At 38.2% G+C, this 21,979-nt stretch overlaps 1 protein-coding gene across 1 annotated transcript in view; it reads left to right on the top strand.

Moving 5' to 3' along the window:
* Positions 1-21,139, top strand: part of Btc (betacellulin) — a 40,608-nt gene extending 19,469 nt beyond the window's left edge. Inside the window, exons 2-6 of the mRNA XM_028752659.1 lie at positions 2,026-2,124; positions 12,239-12,356; positions 15,933-16,079; positions 17,569-17,676; positions 19,162-21,139. Of these exons, the coding sequence (XP_028608492.1) occupies positions 2,026-2,124; positions 12,239-12,356; positions 15,933-16,079; positions 17,569-17,674 (470 nt within the window). The 3' untranslated portion in view covers positions 17,675-17,676; positions 19,162-21,139. The remainder of the gene's footprint in view (positions 1-2,025; positions 2,125-12,238; positions 12,357-15,932; positions 16,080-17,568; positions 17,677-19,161) is intronic.
* Positions 21,140-21,979: the final 840 nt, after the last annotated feature.

The following is a 21,979-nucleotide window of genomic DNA, read 5'->3' as shown; positions in this document are numbered from 1 at the left end:
ATTCCCTGACAGAACCTGAAGTTGGGCTGGTGGCCTGGGATTTTATGGTTTCATTTGCCTAGCAAGAACTCTTATCCACTGAACCATCTCCCCAGCTTCCCATTTAAATAACTTGTAATGTTTTCTAATGTATGTCACACAGAGACTTTTGTAGATAATTCATTCTGTATATATCCTGTGCTATTTTCATAGGAGACCTTACTAGTTTGTAACCACTAGGCATAAGGAATTTCACTGTTTAGTTACTTCTGTTTTTATGGGTTGTGTTAAATTGCTCTCTAGAAAACAAAGGTAAATTTGCCCATCACCAACAGATTTGAGTCTCCATTTTCTGTTCAATTTCTCCAACATTTGGTACTTTCTTTTTCTTTAAAACAATGTTTTCCAATTTGATAAATAGCAAAGCTGCCATTATAAAGAGTGTTGTTGGAAAGTCTTGACATTATGATTTGCTAGACATTGTTTCCTGGCATGCTATTGTGTCATGGTTAATTGGTTGGCTCATTATCTGCCATGCAGCTTCAGAGCATCTTGAGGGTCAAGAGTATCCTATCCATCAGGATATTTCCAAAGGCTCATGTTTGTTTGTTGAATTGAATGGAATTGAAGAACATGTTGCTTAGAAACTGTTGGCCAGATGTACAATGCCTATTATTCCTATCAGCTGCATGATAATGAAGCAATTTACTGAGCACTGAGTATATGCCAGGGCACATTTAGTGATCTGTATCCTTAACACATATTTTGTGTTCTTAACACTGTCAACAAGGTCTTGAACTAAGGAGCAGCCAATCCCCAAGCTATATTTCTGGTCCTCTTCTTGTCTTGCCTACCCTCTCCTATTCAGTTTCCCTTTCATCATTTCTGACACATGTGAACCAGAAAGACTGGCATAATAAACTCTGACCCATCCAACATTCAGCTTCAACAACTGTCAACATGTGTCATGTTTTACTTCATCTTTGCCTTTCTTTCCTCCTCTTGTGCCGAATTTCCGTAATAGGTTATTTTAAAATGAGACTCAAGGCTAGTTTGGCTCAGTAATAGAATACTTTCCCAGCTTTCCAAAGGCCATAGGATTGATTGTCAATATCAAAAATACTACTACTACTACTAGTAAATATAATAATAAATATTATTAATATTTATTAATAAATATAATAATACCACTACTCTATTACTACCACCACCACCACTAATAATAATAATAATGTGAATTTCACTTACCTTTTTTCATTAATGAATGTTTAAACATACTTATGTTATGTTAATTCTTAATATAAAACACAATGCTATTACTGCATTTTGACAACTTTACAGCAGTTCTTTAGTAGTATCTAATACCCAGACAGTGCTAGTTTCCTTGATTGACTTGTATATGACTACTCATACTTGAATCAGGATTAACACAAGTACCAGCTATTGTTTTTCTCACCATTCCAACCACAACATACTTCTCTTTAGAGATTATTAAGTTAAGGGACCTAGAATTCTTAAAGAACCATCATGGTGAGATGAGAGTATGGGTTCATGGTGGAGGGCTTGCCTAGTATGCATGAAACCTCTGTTTAATAACACCAACAAAATTCCCCATGGATTTATATCAATTTGCCATCCCCACAATGGAAGTATACTGGAAAGTTAACCTCTGAGAAATATCAGAGCATTGTGGCTATGGGGAATGTACTAGCTCCTTTGCCAGGGGGGTTCATTAATTATTCTCTCTGCATCTTCATATCTATCTGGTGACTGTGCTCCCATTCCTCTACTCTCTGCTTTTGTAATGATCCTCCACTTTGTCTACAGATGTGTAAGTACAGGAAGTAGTATTGACTTGAAAATTCTGTCTTTACACTGAGCTGAGCAAGACATGGTACTCTGTGATCCTCTTCTTAGTTGGGAGAAGACAGCGTGCAATGGAAGCCACAGGCTTACTTCTTTCCACAGTGGGCCATGACATTTAAGGGATACTTTACATTAAGCGAAGTTTCAAGTTTGTTTTCTGGTTCTGTTTTGAATCTGCAGGTCTTGCGATTCTCCACTGTGTGGTAGCAGATGGGAACACAACCAGTACACCTGAAACCAATGGCTCTCTTTGTGGAGCTCCTGGAGAAAACTGCACTGGTAATGTTTATGCTTCATAGTTAGCCTTGAAAACTTGACCCCCTCCCCCACCAAGGCTTAATCTTTTTTTTAAATAATATTTATTATACTAGGATGTTCTATGTGCATATAATACTATACTAGGTACTGTATTAAATAACTTGCATGAAGTAATTTATTCATTACTTGTAAGAGTTATCTAAGTGAGACAAAAATTTAAAAATAATTTATTATATTTATTTATTTAAATAATACTATAAGAAAGATTTGATGTAGTTTTAAGCAGATTACAAAACTCCCCTAAGGTTACCTCTCAAAAGGTCACACAGCCTGTAAACAGAAACTCAGTGATTTGAACTCCCCTCTCCCTGATCTCTGTGGCTCCATGTTTAGCTGCCATAGACTGAGGATCTTAGTTACTTTTCTGGCTGCTTTGACAAAATACTGATAAAAGCAACTCTAAGGAGTACAGATTTATTTTGGTTCACAGTTTGAAGGTACAATGGAGGATGGCTAAAGCTGTGATCCCTGGAGTCTGAGGCAGCTGGTCACATCATATACACAGTCAGGAAGCATTGAAAGGTGAACCCTGGAGTCCCCTAGCTCTCCCCTTTATGTATACTCAGGCACACTAGCTGGACCAATGCTGTCACACACATTCAGGATGGGTCTTTCCCCTTTAGTTAAATCTCTGTGAAAAAATCCTCGTAGACATGCCCAGGGGTGTGTTTCCTAGGTGATTTGGTGTTCTGTGGAATCAACAACTGAGATTAACCATTTCACCTGTTGTCACAGACATGTTGTCCACCACACTCCATTATGTGATATGTTGGCTTGGATTCATGAACTCTTGACATATCCATCCTTTTCTTCTTTGTCTAATCCAGACCCTAAAGAGGGGGAAGAGGAAAATAATATCTCCATATTTTATCTTGGAGATGCTTGATTTAATATTCTCAAAGGCTTGAGTAACAAGCTGTGCACCAGACTGGGTCCTTGGACCACCACTTGCTATTGTTGGCTGATCTAAGTTGCTTTGGGTTCTACAGAGATTTATGTGATATAGACTCCTACATCACTTATTTCTAATTTTAGGAGAAAAATCCTACAGATCACTTTAAATATTTGGGTATAGTGGAGAAGGGCCTGGTGTATTCCCTGGGAGGTTCACTGAGCTGGAAGCATGGTCACGTCTGTGAGTACTGGTTGACTAGTCCCCTGGGACACTGTCACAGAGCCAGGAACATGCTGAGCAAGTCTCCCTCATGTGAGTCACCAATTCTGGCCCAGTCTTCCCATTTCATCCTTCAGAGCAGTGGGTGGGTGGCAGGATATTCATAGGCCAAGGAATCCACTGGTGTCTTAGCTCATGCTTATGGGGCCTGGTCCTGTCACCCTTGTTAGGATAACAAGGCCAACTGCATGTAGTTGAATGTTTTTCTTCAATTTAGTTTCAAATATTATAAATGATGGCATTTTCCACATTATCCCTGGGAAATTATTTCATAATGATCGGCAATGTTCAATAATCTTCCTTGCCATAATCCTAATGATTTTTCTTCTAATTTTAATGTAACAGTAAGTACATTTAACAGTTCCACTTTTTGAACAAATTTTAAGGTGTATTATGCAGTTGTTATTAAAAGGTCAAAGTTATGTTACAGATATTTTCAATTTATTCATTGTACTCAATTAGCTTTATGCCTATGGTTTAGCAGGTCTCCGTATCCTTCTCCTCAGATGCAGGCAACCATGACTCTATTGTCGGCTTCTGTGAGTTTTGCTGATTTCAATAGCATAGAGAAGTGGAACCATTCAGGACTAATCCATTGTGAATATCCTGTTTAGTTTAGAATGGTGTTCTTCAGGTGAATTCAGATTGACATGTATTCCAGGGTTTCCTTGTTTTACACAGATGGCTGTTGTTTCATTGTAAATGCTACCTTTTCTTAATTCACTCAGCCATCAATAGACACTTGGGCTATATCTACACTTGACTCTTGTGAAAAAGGCTACAATGGACATGGCGCTCAAATATCTCTTTGACTTCTCAATTTTCACTCTTTAGGATTAACATCCAGAAGTCTCATTGTCTTGTGGGTTCATGAGATTTCTCACTTTAATTTTGTGTGAGGAAACTTCACTCCTTTCCATAGCAGCCTGGGAGATTACACTCTCACCAACATGTTACAAGGTTCCAAGCTCATCACATAATTTCTTTCTCCCTTGTTTTTGTTAAGAATAGTAAGAACGGTAAGATCTCTTATCTCTTACCTTGGCTTAGATTTGCATTTCTCTGATGATCCATGATATTAAACATCTCTCTCTCTCTCTCTCTCTCTCTCTCTCTCTCTCTCTCTCTCTCTGTGTGTGTGTGTGTGTATGAGTGTGTGTGTGTGTGTTGAGCATTTGTAAGTCTTCTTTAGTAAAAATACCTATTTAATTCCATAGTACAATTTTGAATATTAAGTTGTTGATTAGTTTAAGAGTTTCCTATGTATTTTAGATATCAATAACTTACTGTAATACGGTTTGGAGACATTTCCTCATGTCCTATAGTCTGCCTTTGGCTCTGCTGATTCCTTGGCTGACCAGAACTTCCATTTGACCCTTCACTTTTGGTGTCATAGCCATCAAGAAGTTTTCCTTTATGATCTCTTCCACAAACTTTAAAGTTTCAGGTCTTACCTGAATCCAAAACCCATTTTGAATATACTATTGTGAATAATGTGAGGAAGGAATCAAGTTTCATTTCTTTGTATGATATTCATCTTCAAGCTTAATTTATTATTCGAGATTATAATACAAGTACATCATTTTCCGTTTCGGTTTTATCTCTCTCGCCCTTCGCACGTATTCTCTCATCTCTTTTAAAGTTGTGGCTTTTCTTTAACTGTTGTTATATGTATATGTGTGTAACATACTCACATGCACACACATACATGTTACTAAATACTTAAGTATAACCTGCTCATACTGTACAAAGTTATTTGCATAAATGTTTCAGGGCTGACCATTTGGTACTAGATAACCATTTCTTGTGCTCTCCCCTGGAGAAGCCTAGCTTCCTTTCTCTTTGTTTTGGAGTTGAAGCCTCATGAACTTTCCCCCTTCCGTGTTAGCATGTTTGCTGATCTTAACCTTGGTCAGGTCATGTTAGGCTGACATTTTGGTAAGACTTGATGGGTGTAGCTTCCGAGATTTCTAGTAGACACGATCATGCAGCAAACTTCCCTAGCCTCTGGCTCTTATACTTTTTTTTTCTGCCCGTCTTCTGCAGTGTTCCCTGAGCTTTAAGTTAATGAGTATTACTGCAGATGTATCTCTTAGGACTGTGCTCCACACCGCTGCATTTTGATTGGTTATAGTTTTCTAGAATGGTCTTTTTCTGTTGCAAAGAGAGGTTTACCTGATGCAGAGTAAAAATTACACTTACCTGTAGGCATAAAGGAAAAATTTGTTTGTTCATGGTCCATGGTCTTTTAAATTTGCCGTGTGGCTTCATTTTCTAGCATTTTATTGAAAGTTTGTATCAAGGTTCATGTGGAGCACTTGCATAATGGTTTTTCTTTGCTTGTAATGTCTTTGACTCAGGTGTTAAGATGATGCTGAGGTTGTAAAATAAGTTTAGAGGTATGTTTTCCCTTCAGATTTTGGCAAGAGTTTATGAATTGTTGGCATCAATTGAAAATTTGATAGAATTAACCAGTGAAGCCCATGACGTCTCTTCATTGAAGCTTTTTAAAAAACTTTAGGTACAGTCTTCTCATGAGTCATACATATGCTACGATTTTATATTTCACTATGATGCAGCCATGGTAAACTATTTCTAGAACCTTCAATTTGCTAGTGCATACTTTTTCATAGAATTTTTATACAATGAGCTTTGTCTCTGTGGCACCAATTGCTGTATCTCCATTTTCATTTCTCTCAACATTTTAGTTGATGTGTGTTTTCTCTTGTTTTGTCATTAACTATTCATGAAGGTTTGTTAGTTTCATTTGCTTCTCCAGAAAAAATAAAACTCATTCTGTTAATATATATATATATTCGCATCCCGAATTTTGGCTTGATTTGTTCATTTTATTTTAAAATATGAAGTTGGTTATCTATTCGAGATCTCTCTCCTATTATAATGTAAATATTTGTCACTATAAACTTTTAATGCTGTCTCTGTCTCTGCTGAGTCTAGTATGTTTTGATATGTTCTGTTTGTTTCAAGATGTTTTGCAATTTTCCTTTTAATTTCATCTTTGACCCACTGGTGTTGCAGAAGCACATTGCTCAACTCCACACTGGCAAACCTCCCACTTTTCCTTCTACAATTTTTCTATTTTTAACTTTATTTTATTGTAATCAGAAAGGTATTTTAAAGGAGTTCTAGATTTTATTTATTTATTTATTTATTTATTTATTTATTTATTTATTTATTGCTTATGTTTCTTATCAATGACTTTTGACTCAGCATGTACATGTTCTGGCCAGGGAAGTTTTGAGTCCATTCCTATCCTTCTTGGAATACATTGTCCTACTATGTTTGACTGTTTCATCTCCTCTATCAAGGGTATAGACGCAAGTTGGCTGCTCCCCTGCACTCATCAACTGCAGTGCTGTGTGGAGGATATAGAGATTAGAGTCCATTCTTCATGTATAGCCTTCCTGAGCCCTGGACAATGTGTTTGCCACAAATTCCAGTCATTTGCCCTGTGTTGTTGTCTGTCTGTGAGTAGCAAAGATGTTTCATTAATTTTCACTGCTGTCCTGTCTGCTGGATTTAGTATATGTAAAAAATCATTTCTCCATTCATTTCTGCCAATATTTGCTTTATATTGATAGATTTTTCTCATGTCGGGTGCATGTGTATTTATACTGTGGCAAAATAATAACACTTGTCTTTGATTCTTGATGTCTGGTGATAGAGTTTTGAGCTAAAGCTTCTTAGGTCTAATATATGCATAACCACCACTGACGTCCTTTGCTTAGCATTCCTGTGGATGTTCTGTGTCCCTTCAGTTTGAGCACGTGAACGTCCCTAAACCTAAAGTGTCTCGTAGACAATGTAGACATGGTAAAGTTTTGACACTCAATTGCTCAGGACAGAAGAGTTCAGCTCATTTTCATCTTAAGTAATTACTGATAGGGGAAATTATACATTTTAGTTTATTTTTTATTTTTCTGCCTATGATCCTTTTGTTCTTATTTTTCTCTCTTGCTATCTGTCTTTATTCTTTGTTGATTACATTTTACTAGTATATTTTAATGCTCCCTCTCCACAAGTATTTTATCTGCAATTGGCAGGGAGTTTATATATAAAAATAATTAGACAATATAAAAACAAATTAATAAAATAATAAAAGATTATAGAATAATTGTCTTGATGTTAACAACTAAATTTCAATCACACACAAAATGTCTTATTGTACTATGTTTATTTGCATGTAGAATATATCTAGCAATGACATCAAAACAATAATATGTATCATCATCAAACCTGGGATATGTACAAGGTACTGCTATGCTTTACATTTATTAATTGATTTATTAGTAAAAGAAAATGTACCTTTGTTATTTCTTGTTTCATATGAAGGTACTGAGGCATAGAAAGACTAAAGGATTTGTTTAAGCTCACACAGTAAGCATAGTAGCCTGACATTCAGGTGACACCATCTCTAGGATGCATATTTTTAGTCATATGGGAAAATAAAAATGAGGATGATATGAGGGAACTCCTTAAAAACAAACTGCCTGACAGCAAAGTAATGGGGGAGTCCAGATGGCTCTTGAAAGAATAACTGATGTCAAGAGCAGACTTTTAATGTCTGGCTCTGGCCATTGATAACTTGCTTAAGCTTTCAGAGCCTAAGCCTGGAGCCAGGAGCGTGAAGAAGTAGGTTAGATGATACTGAGGCATATTTTCTGGGTCTAAATAATTCCATTTTTACTTTAAATAGCCTCAGTATCTAAGAATTACATCCTTGGTGTGTTGCTTTCTGATGAGTAAGGGGTACAGTCATTCATACTCATCACCATCTAGGATACAATGGGCCTTCTTTACGATGCCAGCAACAAACAATGAACAACAGGCACAAAGGTCAAGAAGTAGCAGGATTGGCTCATAAAGCAACTCGGCTTAATTAGTATTTTAATTGGTATTATTATTAATTAATTGGTATTTTTTCCGTTACTAGACTATATAGCAGATCTGCTCTCTGTCTAGACCTTAATCTTGCAATGATCAGCCTGGCCGATTTGGTCAAAATATGGTCTAACCTGGCTTTAACACCATCCCATAATTACCAGGTCTCTCCAGCCTCAATCGAAGATCCCAGTTGCTCAGAAAGGGGCACCTTTCCCTTCCACTTTTCTATAGGGAATGACATTTAGCTGTAAGAAGCATGGAGATTTGCTAAATTCCAACCTTTTCATTGGTTCAAGGGCTCTGTGAATTTTCCTTGCATCCAATTCAAGGAAACAGTTGGTAAGATAAGAAGGAAACTTAACTTTAAAAATATATAGCTATCTTTAGATGTAGTCACAAGGAGATTGTAAAATGAGGAAACCTCTGCTGGGAAGAGGCCCAAAAGCTTAGAAGTATTATTAAAGCCTTTGACAAGTTTCATAGGCTAGAAGGAACCTTAGCCCCCAGCTCTGTGGGGACTTTGTATGCCCTCTTCTGGGCATGCTTCTTCATTTTACAGGTCAGATATGCATGTGCAAGGACAAATTTGTAGTCATTGTCTTCCTCCTCTCTTTCTCTTTCTTTATTCCATAAGACTTCTATTTCAATATTTAGCATCCTTCCTGTAGTTAGTTCTATTACATATGTAACTAAGGGGCTAGTCATAATGTAGACTAATAGTCACCACAGTAAGTATTACAAAAAGTATTGCTGGGCTGATGGGATGGCTCAGTTGGTAAATGCACTTGCTGCCCAAGTCTGAGGACCCAAGTTTGATTCCTAAAACCCTCAGGGTAGAAGGAGACAACTGCTTCAAGTGGTCCTTTGTCATCCACAGTCATACATTCATGCACACATGCATGCACACATGCAAGTCAATTAAATAATTAATATAACAAAATGTTTAAATGTCATGATAATTATAGTATGTCACCCTTATAGATAGTTACCTGCCAAAGAGAGTTACTGGTAACATACCACTTACGTAATTATCAAATACACTTGTAACAAGCTCTATTGGAATGGAAAAAAATGTTACAAAAACTCTGCTATGCAATAATTACATACTAATATTGTAAATGTGTCAGACCCAGGAAAATTCCATATCAGAGCTAAATTATCTATTATTAGATAATATTATTATTGTCTTCTGGATTTCTCTCCAATGCCTTAGCCCATGGGAATCTGTCATGTCTAATCTAACTAGGAATCTGACCCAATGAGAGCAAATGCTTCTCATAGAATGGTCCATATGAGCCAAGCAAGGTGTCTTAGTTTCTGATCCTGACTCCAAACTCTTAAACCAAAACTTTGCATACACTCATCTGTCATAACTTTGTTTCTGACTCAATGGACCTCTGAATCTTGGGAAGCCAGTGTCCCACAGGAGACTGAGATTCAGCATCTGAAGCAGCCCTCCAAGTTTGAGGTTATGCTTGTGCCCTGGCTATCTGACAGTGTAATTGCTCTGTGAAATTCTAAAATACCACCATATCTTCAAGGGAATATTTCAGTAGGATAAAGTGCATTGAACCAGGTTAAGGTGAGTGGAAGAAGCCCAATTAAACTCACTCCCCTCTGAAATCATGGACATTACCTTGTTCCGTTTTTAAGGGTATGCCATTCAGTTTTCAAGAGAGAAACACAAGAGTTGGGACTGAGGGTAGTTTTGTCATAGGAATGGTAATTTTGTCCTTGAACTTCTTGATAAATATTTGTGTACCTGAAGAGTGGAATGGTCTCCCCTGGCCTCTCTCACCCTGGTCTCTTGATAGAATACGGCTTCCCAATTCATTTTCAGACAACGTGACCAAGGCAGATGCTGGATGAGAAGTAACTGTTCCTCTAGATGCCATTTGCAGAGAGAATGACAACAGATTTTCTCATTTCAAAGATATTGCAAGACACAAGACAGAATTTTGTTCATTTGCAATTAAATATCAGGATGTGTGATTTATTTCTGATTCAGCTCTGAAAATTTCATAGAGAAATCACCAGACTTTTGCTGCCTGGTGGCTTGGAACGGGTTTTAAATCCAAATGACGCCAGGAATCCTAAAAAGCATGCTTCTCCAGCAAAGGCCAGCTGAGCGATCAAAACAGTCCTGGCAACTGCTTGCTTGGCATGTATTTATATTGCTCGCATGGGCAGAGACTGTTTAGATCATTGCATCCAGCAACTGCTGGTTAATTTGTCTTTTAGAATGATAGTCTACGTGGTGTTTATTGAAAGTCCAGGTGTGTATAAAGGAACCCAGCAACAAGAGGAATTAGTGAAGTTTTGGATACACAGCCTCATGCCTTAGATTTAAAGGCAAGGGTGCTTTGCAAATCAAGAAGGATCCCCTAGAGCAAGGATCTGCCTTGAGGCTCTTGCTTACATCTTCAAGTTAGCTCCTTCCTTTCCATTCCCTGGTCCAGGCTCACATCACACTTTTCTGCATGCCCTAGTATTCCTTGGTGCTCTCCTAGTGCCCAGCATCTCTTTATGCTAGTGTGGTCTACAGTGCCTTGCCTGATGGTACAAATAATGCTTCCCAGTGCAGTGTTACGGGTACCATACATGTAGCTTCATTGGGATAAACCACCATCTAGTCTCTCTTGCTCCATGTGTCACTACAGTCTGCTGAGACAGTCTCTAACTCCATCCCTTGCATCTTTTGCTGCTCCTGACAAGACCCTCTCACTTCATTACATTTGTCTCCCTGTTCTCACTCATGTTCACATGTTTTTTTTTAAAAGGGGATTTTCACGTCTTTGTTTATACCTCTCAACATCCCATTAAAGTGAATCTTATCATCTTCACTTTATAGATGAGGAAACCAAGGCTCTGTCAGCTTAATAAGGCTATGTGGACTCAGCTACTGAAGGGTACAGCTCAGACTTACACGCCGATCCTTGCACCTGATTCAGGGTCCTTTCCATTTTTCCCCCCAGTGCCCTGCAATTGTTTTTATGGTTACTATAGATGTTTTCCTGGCTGTTCCTTACCTTTGATTTGTGCAATTGCGCCACAGGAAATGGATAGAGGGTACTTTGTTCACTGATGCCTCAGAACCCACAGTTAAAGGATTAGAAAACGCTCAGCAGGTGGGAGCCGACTTATCAAGTGGTTTGGCAGAATGCACAGGTTCTCGCTTTGACACGCTGTGCAGTTATTTCTAGAATTACAGTCTTTTCTGATGAGTCCTTCTAACTGGTGTGCATGAGAGCAGAATATCTGGCATGCACAAGCATTCAGCCTGGGAGTCAAGTGATTCAAGGATGAAAACCAGGTCAGCCAGCAAACTCAGCAGGAATCTGGCATCCGCTGAAATTTTGGAGTAGCCCTCAGAGCCTGTGAGCTCTGCACAGATGCATTCATCCAACTGTGGCTCAAACCTGTCCTAGAGATTAGCAGGCTAGTATTTACTAACCATACAGTGCAACAGCTTATTTGATATTCATATTGCACCAGGTACAGTAAGTAATTTAGAGATGACTTAAAGTATAGAGAGGATGTGTGTAAGTTTAGATTTCATTGAGTTAAGGAACTCCCTAAGGGCCTGGAAGCAATCTCCCATGGACCCTGAGAAATCTGTATGACATCTTGGTGTCATGGAAATCTTTATATTGGCTACCAAAAAGTCTTCCGGATTCTTCTGTCTGCCCCACAGAGTTGCTATGTGTTATGATAGTATAAAGAAGTTCAGTGGGTATTGCTATTAACTGGATCATGACTTAATATCATTGGCATGTAGGAAATGGGCCTCTGCAGCGACTGCTATATGTCTTTCTGCTTCCTCTGCTCTCCAGTGTCTAGATCCTGCAAAGTGTTAGTTTATGCCACGAGCATGGAAGTTTAGCTTTGGGTGGGAGCTGGCTTGTGGCTTTTTTCCCAACATTTGATCTATATTAGTTGTGAACCAACGAATAAAACAGGGAGTTAGTATTTTAATACTGCTGTTTCCTTCTCCAGGAACCACTCCAAGACAGAAATTGAAAACTCACTTCTCCCGGTGCCCCAAGCAGTACAAGCATTACTGCATCCATGGGAGATGCCGCTTCGTGGTGGACGAGCAAACTCCCTCCTGCATGTAAGTGTAAGGCCCCGTGCTCATGAGCGAAGGGGTGCAGCATACTCCCAGCCTGGGGTTTGACAGCATTGGAAAGTCTGAGCTAACCCTCCCATCTGTCCGGACACAGTCCTGTCGGGTCCTGCCTTCAGCCAGTATTTTAGGGCCCAGCTCAGAGTCTACTTGTGGAGAAACTGACGCAGTTTCCTTCTGAAATCTGAGTATAAGAATCCAGGTCCAATTCTGCACTTCTGGTGTCCCCAGCTCCCTTGAGCAAGAAAAGGTGATTCTAACCGTGTTAGGATGCCCGACAGTTCCAATCATCTCCGGGGTGTTTCAAATGAAAACAGATTCTTTAGCATGTGTGAGCCGGTTCTGTAGTTAACGTAAATACAAAGAGACTCCTGTCAAATTAGATGCTGTTTTTTGTTCGCAGGTGTCAGTAAAATGTGAGGAAGTCAGACCTAGTTCTAAGTAGAGATCATAAAGGCCTATTTAGCCCACTCGGGAGTAAGTGAGGCTAGGACTTGACTTTTCAAGTCTTAGATCAAGAGTCCAAGTTCCAACTTTTTTTGTGTATTATTAATATTCATTTTCTCTTAATGGGATGCCCCTTTAGAGAGCATTCTAGGATTTTGCTTCACAAAGGGATCAAGTGATTCTTTAAGCATAATTTTAACCTCAAGTTCACAGAATATGTATGTTCTTCTGCACAGCTCCCCTAATATATAATTCCCCATAAGTATCTCACAAGCATAAAAATAAAATTCACAATTTCGCCTGAACATTATACTCGGGCTTCCTCAAATTCTAAGTTAATTCAATTCTAAAAAGAAATATGCACAGATAATAGAGGTGGAATAAGAATTGCTGGTGTAAAAAAAAAAGTGTGTGTGTGTGTGTGTGTGTGTGTGTGGACCTGATTTTTAAATTTTTCATTTAGTTCTTTTGCTGGCTAAGAGACATATACTGAATTTTAAAAAGATGAATGCCCCTTGACCCAGTATATACTTTTTTTTTTTCTGACTGGTTCCCAGGTCTACAGATTCTTTAACTGTGCAGTCTACTGAGATGAAAACCAGATTGTGTAATCTCCCTGCCTAAGATCAATTCTCAACTTTCCTCATTCCACAGTAGGTTAATAACTATTTCCTTAGCCTCCAAAACTCCTCTGATTCTGGATTAACTTTCTCGGCCTATTTTTCACAGTGTTTTCAGGTGCCCTGTAGAATCCTGTGTCCTTTCTCAGGGTTTGGTACACAAATTCCTCTGTTACCTTAGAGAGCTTTTCCCTGCTGGTGATATAAGATGACTCAGGCTTCAGCTCTCCCTCTCTCTTGCCTTCCTCATGGGAGACTCACAGTGAAGACAATCATCAGGTCAAAATAACGACCAGTTAATGTGCAACTGGTCTGTTGCACGGTGAAATGCCTGGAGAGGTGCTGTAGACATGTTCAAGTTTGACTTCTAGCGTGATGTCATGAGGTTACAACCTAGCATGATGTCATGAGGTTACAACCTAGCATGATGTCATGAGGTTACAACCTACAGAAAGTTCTGCTTGCTGAGACATTTCGTTAAAGCTGCCGAACCCAGAGTTCATAGTTAGACAAAATTCCTAAAGAGCAGTATGTAATGGCTGGCCATTTATGGGCAAAACTCTAATGTTTTAAAGAGTCAGATGTAGCAGGCTTGTTAAAGAAATCATTAAATCATTAAGACTTGATTATATTCTTTATAGATGCTTAACAACCTTCCCTCCCACATTCAATTAAAGCTGATTTTCTACAATCCTTAATTTTAAAAGTATTTTTGATATTTTTTGCCCACCCCTCACCTCACATTTTTGATATTTTAAGTTCTAAATTTTCAACCTGTGTTTTTTTAATTAAATATCTACTTATTTTCTGTGTCTGTGCACCTCAGTGTATCTATGTGCACCACATGTACACAGAAGCCCTTGGAGGCCAGAGGAAGGCATTGGATCATCTGGAACTGGAATTGGAATTACAAATAGCTGTGATCTTCCATGTGGGTACTGGGAATTGAACCTGGGTCCTCTGGAAGAGTAGCAGGTGCTCCTAACCACTGAACAATCACTCCAGCTCCTTTGACTGTGTTTTGACTTAAAATGTTGGCATCTGTTCATCTCAAATGAAACAGTTCTCCCCCACCTGTCCAGAGATCCTCTTCTGCATCCTTAGGTGTCATGGTGTGCTTCTCTGTTCTCTGAATAACAGTTCATATTTTCCTCGAGATTGCTTCTGTTGGTTCCTGTTGGCTTTTGAAACATTTTGTCAGCTACAGCGTTGGCAGTTAGGATCTTCTTACTGAAGCAGTACTGGCTCTGTGGGAATTAACTGCCTTGGCTCTTGTGACGCACCAGCCATAGAACAGCTTGGCAATAAATCCTGAGGTTTATAAATAAATGAGGTTGCACAGAAATCTTCTCAAGGTGCAGGATTTGATCTGTTTTGATGTTTAAACAACTGTGCATATGGTCAATATCTCATAGAGTTTGGGTATATCTGTAGAGAATAAGGGTAAATATTAATGCAAAGATGCTGGTGTTGCAAGAGATAAATTTGATTCAAACGCACTCAATTTTTTATGTATCTTTTAAGGTTCTATAGCAATTCATGAATTTTATTTAGTGTCATAGATCACTGAGTCATTAGATCAGGAGCTTTGCATCGATAATTCCCAGCTTGGTCAAAAGTTTTCCTAACAGCAATTACAGGCTTAGGGAATCTTCTGAGCTAAAGTGTATCTTGAACTTATATTGATAGAGATGTGAGGGACTGAGGGAATCCATAGCTCCACTGAAATCCTCAATTCTGATTGCTTTTCTTTAATAGGGGCTGTGGATTCAAGGCAGTGGTGAGCACACCTGTAAATGTAGCCACACTCACCCAACTAACAGACTATCACAGGACTTGTGATATATCTGTGAAGTGAGGATGCATGAGCAGCAGAAGCTTGCTTCCTGACATGTAGTCTCCCCAGTCATAGAGTTAAAACCCAGGGTGTGTGTGTGTGTGTGTGTGTGTGTGTGTGTGTGTGTGTGTGTAGCTCTGGCTGTCCTGGAGCTAGCTCTGCAGATCAGACTAGCTTTGAACTCACAGAGATCTATCTGCCTTTGCCTCCCCAGTGCTGGGATCAAAGGTCTGGACCACCACTGCTGGCTATAAGAAATCATGTTGTTTTAAAGTAGCACATTGATGCAGTGAAGTGTTTGTCTTAGCCTACAATGATACGAGTGTTTGTGCAGCTTTGTCTTCTTTGTCACGAGGTTTTTATGAATTGAAAATGCTGTGGAGGGAATTTTAACATCTTCTTCTGCACAATCTGAAAGATCAAAACTGTAAAATTTTTTAATAGGTGTCCATGACTGTCCCTACTAGACCAGTTAATAACATTCTAGTGATGGTGAGTTTCAGTGAAGCCAGGTACAGTTGCTCCTGAAGACAGCAGAGGAGCATGGGCCTAATTTTTTTCCTTTTTTAAAAGAAACCATGGTCTTTACTAAGGAATGAAAACAGTGCTAATTTCTTCCAAAGAGAACTGGAGACTCATAAAAATCTTTTTCCTGAGCAGCTGCGAGAAAGGCTACTTCGGGGCACGGTGTGAGCAAGTGGACCTGTTTTACCTCCAGCAGGACAGGGGGCAGATCCTGGTGGTATGCTTGATAGTGGTCATGGTGGTGTTCATCATTTTAGTAATCAGCGTCTGCACCTGCTGCCAGTAAGTGTGTCTACACTGACGTTTAAGTATGAGAAATTTTATCTTACTTTTCTCATCTTCTCTTTTCTTCTCTTCTTCCTCTTCTTTTTCCTACTACCCCTTCATTTTTGCTTTACTTTAAACAAATCAACTTTCTGAGGCTTGTGTTTGTAGGCATAAAATTTTTATTAATAATAAAACACAGTGTAGATAGTTTTTAATCAATCTACAGGAAATAAGCATTATAAGTTAAAATAAAATTTGTAGATATCTTTCGACTAAACCTTTCAGCCATTTAGCACCAAAGGCAGGTGTAGTTTGTGTTTGTTAGTAAGTTAAATTGAATTATCATTATCCCAAACTGTTTCATTACGTAGTGATGTTGAAGAATAAGAAGAAACCAAAATCTTTTTTTGACCATATTAAAATAATAATATTATTATTAAATAATAATTTTATATGAGTGGACAACTTCTTCTGTTTTAATTTTCATGAGTTTTCATTATGCATTTGGAATTCAGAGATACTTTTCTTTTTACTTTGAGGGACAGTGGGTTAGAAAAATTATTAATATGTGAGCAGTTTCTTTGAAAACCTATCATTAAGTTTAATATTTTGTTGCCTTGAGGAGCATCCATCCCTTCCTAAACCATGGCATCCTCCTCTGGGCTCCAGGCTGTGCCGAAAGGGGATGTCACTTTATTCCTTTATAGTGTTCTTGGAATAAAACAAAGAAACACAGACAAACAAACAAACAAAAAACCCCAAAACCAAAAACATAAACTAATTTTGATCAGCTCCACAGTTAGATATTTTTGAGATTTTGAAGAAATTTCTAAATGTCCCTGAGCTTGGATTGTATTTTCTGTAAAACACAGGTACTGAAGAACTAGATAATTTAGAGGAATCCTAGCCATTTAATTGAAAAATAGTTTTGAGTTTTTATACTTTATGGTAGAAAGAGCTATTTTTAATTTTACATTTAGGCCGGAGGATATGTTGAACACAGCTGGGAAATGACCATTTTTTATTAACCTTGAATCACATGTTCAAAAAACTAGAGTGCATCCCAGAATATTAAACCAATTTCTTCACTTACATGCCTAGAAGTTTAGTAATATTTCCAGGGGTTACGGACACTTTTCCAGTTTCCATGCCTGGCTCCAGACCTTGCTGCTTCTCCTTAACACCAAGTAGTGCTAATTGTTCTGCACTGTGAAATAACTTTGAATGACAATTTTTCTTCTGCCCTCTAATCTCTATCCATAATCAGGAACCAGATTCTTCCTGTGTATATAAATACTTGTCACCAAGGCTGTGGGCCTACTGCAGCTAACACTTGAACGTACAAAAAGGAATATGTCAAAAGAAGCCAGTGGACTTAAAACAAAAGTGGAGCTTACTAATCTTCAACAGCATAGAATTAAGGCCCTGGGCTCTCTTATTGAATATTTGCACACTGACGTGAGCTCACATACTCAGACTAATTCCTAACATGTTATTTTTCAAGTCCTCTTCGGAAACATCGTAAAAAAAAGAAGGAAGAGAAAATGGAAACTTTGGATAAAGATAAAACTCCCATAAGTGAAGAAATTCAAGAGACCAATATTGCTTAACGGTAAGTGTGCTAAACATAGTAGAGGAAAGCTAGGGACTGACTGTAAGTAGTGAGTTGGGGCTTAATTATGTCTAATAATTACTGATTAGAATTCGGTTGTGTATACAAACATCCAAAGATAAATTTATTTTCTTTATGACAAAACCTCAAAGATTTGCTCTAACTGTATCATGATGTAATAACACAGAAAAATAGAAACAAGTTTTTTGTTTGAACATGCTGAAATAATTAATTTTAATTTTATGTTTAAAGGTCAGTTCCATTCTTTTCCTTATCTCAAATGTACTACCACAGAAGTAGGCATTCTAATGCTACGTAATTGTCATGGTTATTTCGTATGTTTTTTTTCTTCCACCCTTTTGAATAAAAGAAGTATTTTAATTTAAACATATCAAACCAAGAGAGGAAATACAATAGCAATGTGATGATGATGATAGTGATGATGTTGGTGTTGGTGATTGTATTGCTATTGACGATGATGACACTGGTGATGATGATAGTGTTATTGGTGATGGTAATGACGATGATGATGATGACGATGATGACGATGATGATGGCGGTGATGGTGATGTTGGTGAACGTACCTACATAGAGCACATTTCCCAACTCTTGAAGTGTTTGTGAGTTGGGATCCCAGCAGGAGTCACAGATCCTTCCTTTCAGCTAATTCAATGCAGAGATTCTGATGAGAGAACACTGCTAGGTCAGTCTCCCAGTGCCACTTGATTTTGGCAGCAGCAAAAAGTCATCGAATATCCTGTAGCCGGTGGGGTCATGACTAGGGTTAGCTGGTACCCTGCTAGGCGGAAGCAGAGCCACTGCTGAAACCTAAGCAATGGAAAAAAAAAATGCTCGAAATGCCCCTGCTTTGAATCTTCAGCACATTCTTGGCACTGTGTAGCTGCACCACTAAACAAGTCACAGTAAAGCAGAGCCCCAGCCGCGTAATCAGTAGCAGAGGCCCCTTGGAAAATCTGCCAGGGGCACACAGAGCCCAAACTGCAGAATCAAGTGGGATGATTTGGGTTATAACAACATGAAATCCAACTAAGACTGTGTTAAAAATAAAGTAGCGTGTGGACCCACACGGAGTGTGCTGTTACAGTTCAAGGCACTGAGACTCGTGTTTAAGGAAATACAATTTCTCTCTTTCTGCTAACTTTTCGCAGCGTTGGCTAAATTCCTGGCCAGTTCCTCTAGGTTAGAGAGGCTGGGAGCAATCAAGCCTAGTGTTTCCTTGTTCAGCCTCAGCATGAGATAGCAGTCGCTTTCCATAACTCTCTCTGGGTACAGTGACTCTCCTTTCTGCAAGCATCTCAGTAGCCAATAGTGGCTAGTAACACTTGCTGAGGAATTACAGTGTTCTTATCATTTCTTACAAAGGCAACCCTAATGAAACACGAAAACCGACTCTGGATTAGCTAGTGTTGTACGGTATAGTGCTTTTTTCTAAAGTTGCTGCCCTTGTTTTCTTCATTCTTACAGGTTATAAAGTTACCACAAGCTGGTAGCAAACTACAAAAGACCTGACACATTTTGCAGATGGACAGGACATGTCTCAGGAAAACAGCTGTCAGAAATGAATGTTTAAATATTCTATTTACATTTTTTATTTTTATTTGTAACTGTGTGTTGCTTGTTATTGTTTTTAATAATGATATTTTTATTACAGTCTAATAGTTGAGAGCAAATGAGCTGGTTAGGTAACAACAATAAGGGACATTTGAATATAAACTTTGTTGCCAGGATTATTAAACAAATAAAAGTAGGAAAGGAGTTAGATTTTAAGAACTGAGTCACCATCAGGCAGTGGTGGCACACGCCTTTAATCCCAGCACTTGGGAGGCAGAGGCAGGTGGATTTCTGAGGCCAGCCTGGTCTACAAAGCAGTTCCAGAATAGTCAGGGTTATATAGAGAAATGCTGTCTCACAAAACAAAACCAACCAACCAACCAAACAAAGAGCCCGAGTCAATAATAGGGCTCCCTGAGTTTATACACTTACCATACTCTAGGAGCTTAAAATATATTATTTCATTTTATCATTTCAGTAGTCTGTGAGATTACATATTTTTTGGTCCTCATTCCTATATATGCAATAATTATTATAAGAAATAATTTCACTTAGATTTAGAGATATTGAGAGAGCCAAAACTGACATGGACCAGATTCAAAGATGATGCTTTTATCATTTTTGTTAGTTTGAGTACCTGAGATCTAACTCAATAGTGGAATCCGAGATTTCCATTTGAACTATGTTTTGCTATGATTCTGAGATGGTAGACTGATTTTCCTGTGTTGACACAGAATACGGAGTCCTGACCAGAGCTGATGTCGGCATCATGACTTCTGCAGGATTGACTTCATGATTATTTATTATCTTGCTTTTTCATAAAGTCTCAGTGACATGAGAAAATTCTTAGATCACCAAAACAAACAGCAAAAGTAAATGGCTGGTGTTCGTTAGCCTGTGCATGGGTGTTTATGCTCAGTAAAGTATAAACAGCACAGGAAGAGACTGTTAGTATTGGTGATGTCACAGCGGAACATATGTGACCATAGCCTCAAGTCCAATGTATGTATAATTGCTCTCAGGTGAATTTTGATGCCATAACAAACATCTTGACCATAGCATTTATGAATTGAACCATTTTGCCACTATTGTGTTCCTTTGACTACATGTTACATTTAGTAGAAACTATATTAACCATAAAAATAAAATAAAATTTATATTTAACCAGTATTCTATAGAACATGGAAATTTCCACATTGATTAGGTAGGTCACTTACAGAGCCAATGGGAAGATGTCCTCAGACAGTGCTGCTTTCCTGCCTGTTGGGATCCCTGTAAATTTTACTTTACAAGAGAGATTCCAGATTCAAACAAAACCCTACATTCCCTATGTTCTTTTAGCACAGTGTTTGTAAGTATGCTGGGATTTTAGTAATGAAGATTACTTGCCAGTTTCACTAAGTCTAAGAACTGACAAGTTTCAAAATGGTTTTTCTCCCTTGTGACTTAATGTCCATTCTTGAAAAAAAAAAAAGGCTACCCATATCTGACTCAGATGCATGTTGTATTTAGTCTCCTTGGGCTCGTGTGTAAGTTTTCTCTCCATTCTTCTTTAATGCTAAACAGGTTTGGATTAAATGGCTACTAGAACATTAAAAATACCACCAGTCCTGTTAAGTGTCTCTGCTTCCTGGTCCCTGGTTGACTGACCAAAGCAGTCAATGTTGGGAAACTCCTCATTTTTTATCTGAAACATTTAATGATGTCTCTTGATATCATGAAAGAATTTCATGAACTTTCATGTTTTGTTCAAAGTGTATTTTGTAATTGTTTTTGCATATACTATGTTGTTTATATAGACTGTCAAGGTTATAATGAAATAAAATAAATTTATTTTTAAACAAAGCAGCCATATTTTTCCTTGGGAATGTTCTACTGGTATATATATTATACTCTCTTAATGGTACCTTAAACCATATGGCTTCTGAAAGCACTGTATAGGTATGAACTGATGTCAACAACTTTTAAATAGACATTAAAACTAGACATTGATTTTATACTCATCAAACCAAGGAAAATTGAATTCAAGTTTCTAATTCCCCAGGAAGTACTTCAACTGACCAACCAAATACGTCTGGAAGTAGAGTTCAACAAAAGAGTCAAAATGCTGAGCAGACAATCACATGGGTGTCTCCATGCTTCCAAATGCTTCATTATAAAAGAAAACACATGAGCCAAGTAGAATATCTCTAATGCTTCAATAAACGGTTTCTACAAATTTATTAAAGCAATTGTATTCACACACACACACATCATTCTGTATACGCATTTCATTAAACATGTTAGCATTTCCATAATACATTTTTCATTTGGCTTAAGATAGTTCTGTTTGAATTCCTTTAACGTGGAACTAAGTGACTGAGCTGTGTCCTGAGGTTGTAGAAAAGAGTTTCTCAGTGGAAAAACAGAAACAAAATCAAAACAAAACAAAGAAAAAAAACCAAAAGCAAAAAAATAACTGTTATCTTCTGTGAAAGGGTTGCTTTCAAATAGTGCCTGCTAATGTATAAAAGGAGGCTTATTTCTAGCATCAAAATTCCATCTTCACTATCCAGCCATGCAGAAGAAGCTTAGAGAAGGAACAGGGCATGCAGAGAATACCCTTGAGCACCACTGCACCACAGGAACTGGGCTGCTATTGCTGAGAATCATACAAAGGAATAAGGTGTGGTCTCTCTAGCAGCACCCATCTGAGTGGGTGAATGAGCGATGCACTGAAAATTTCCATATC

Source organism: Grammomys surdaster, unplaced genomic scaffold, assembly GCF_004785775.1.
Source record: "Grammomys surdaster isolate TR1022 unplaced genomic scaffold, NIH_TR_1.0 125928, whole genome shotgun sequence".
NCBI classification, from domain to species: domain Eukaryota; kingdom Metazoa; phylum Chordata; class Mammalia; order Rodentia; family Muridae; genus Grammomys; species Grammomys surdaster.
This window is presented reverse-complemented; position numbering and strand designations above follow the sequence as displayed.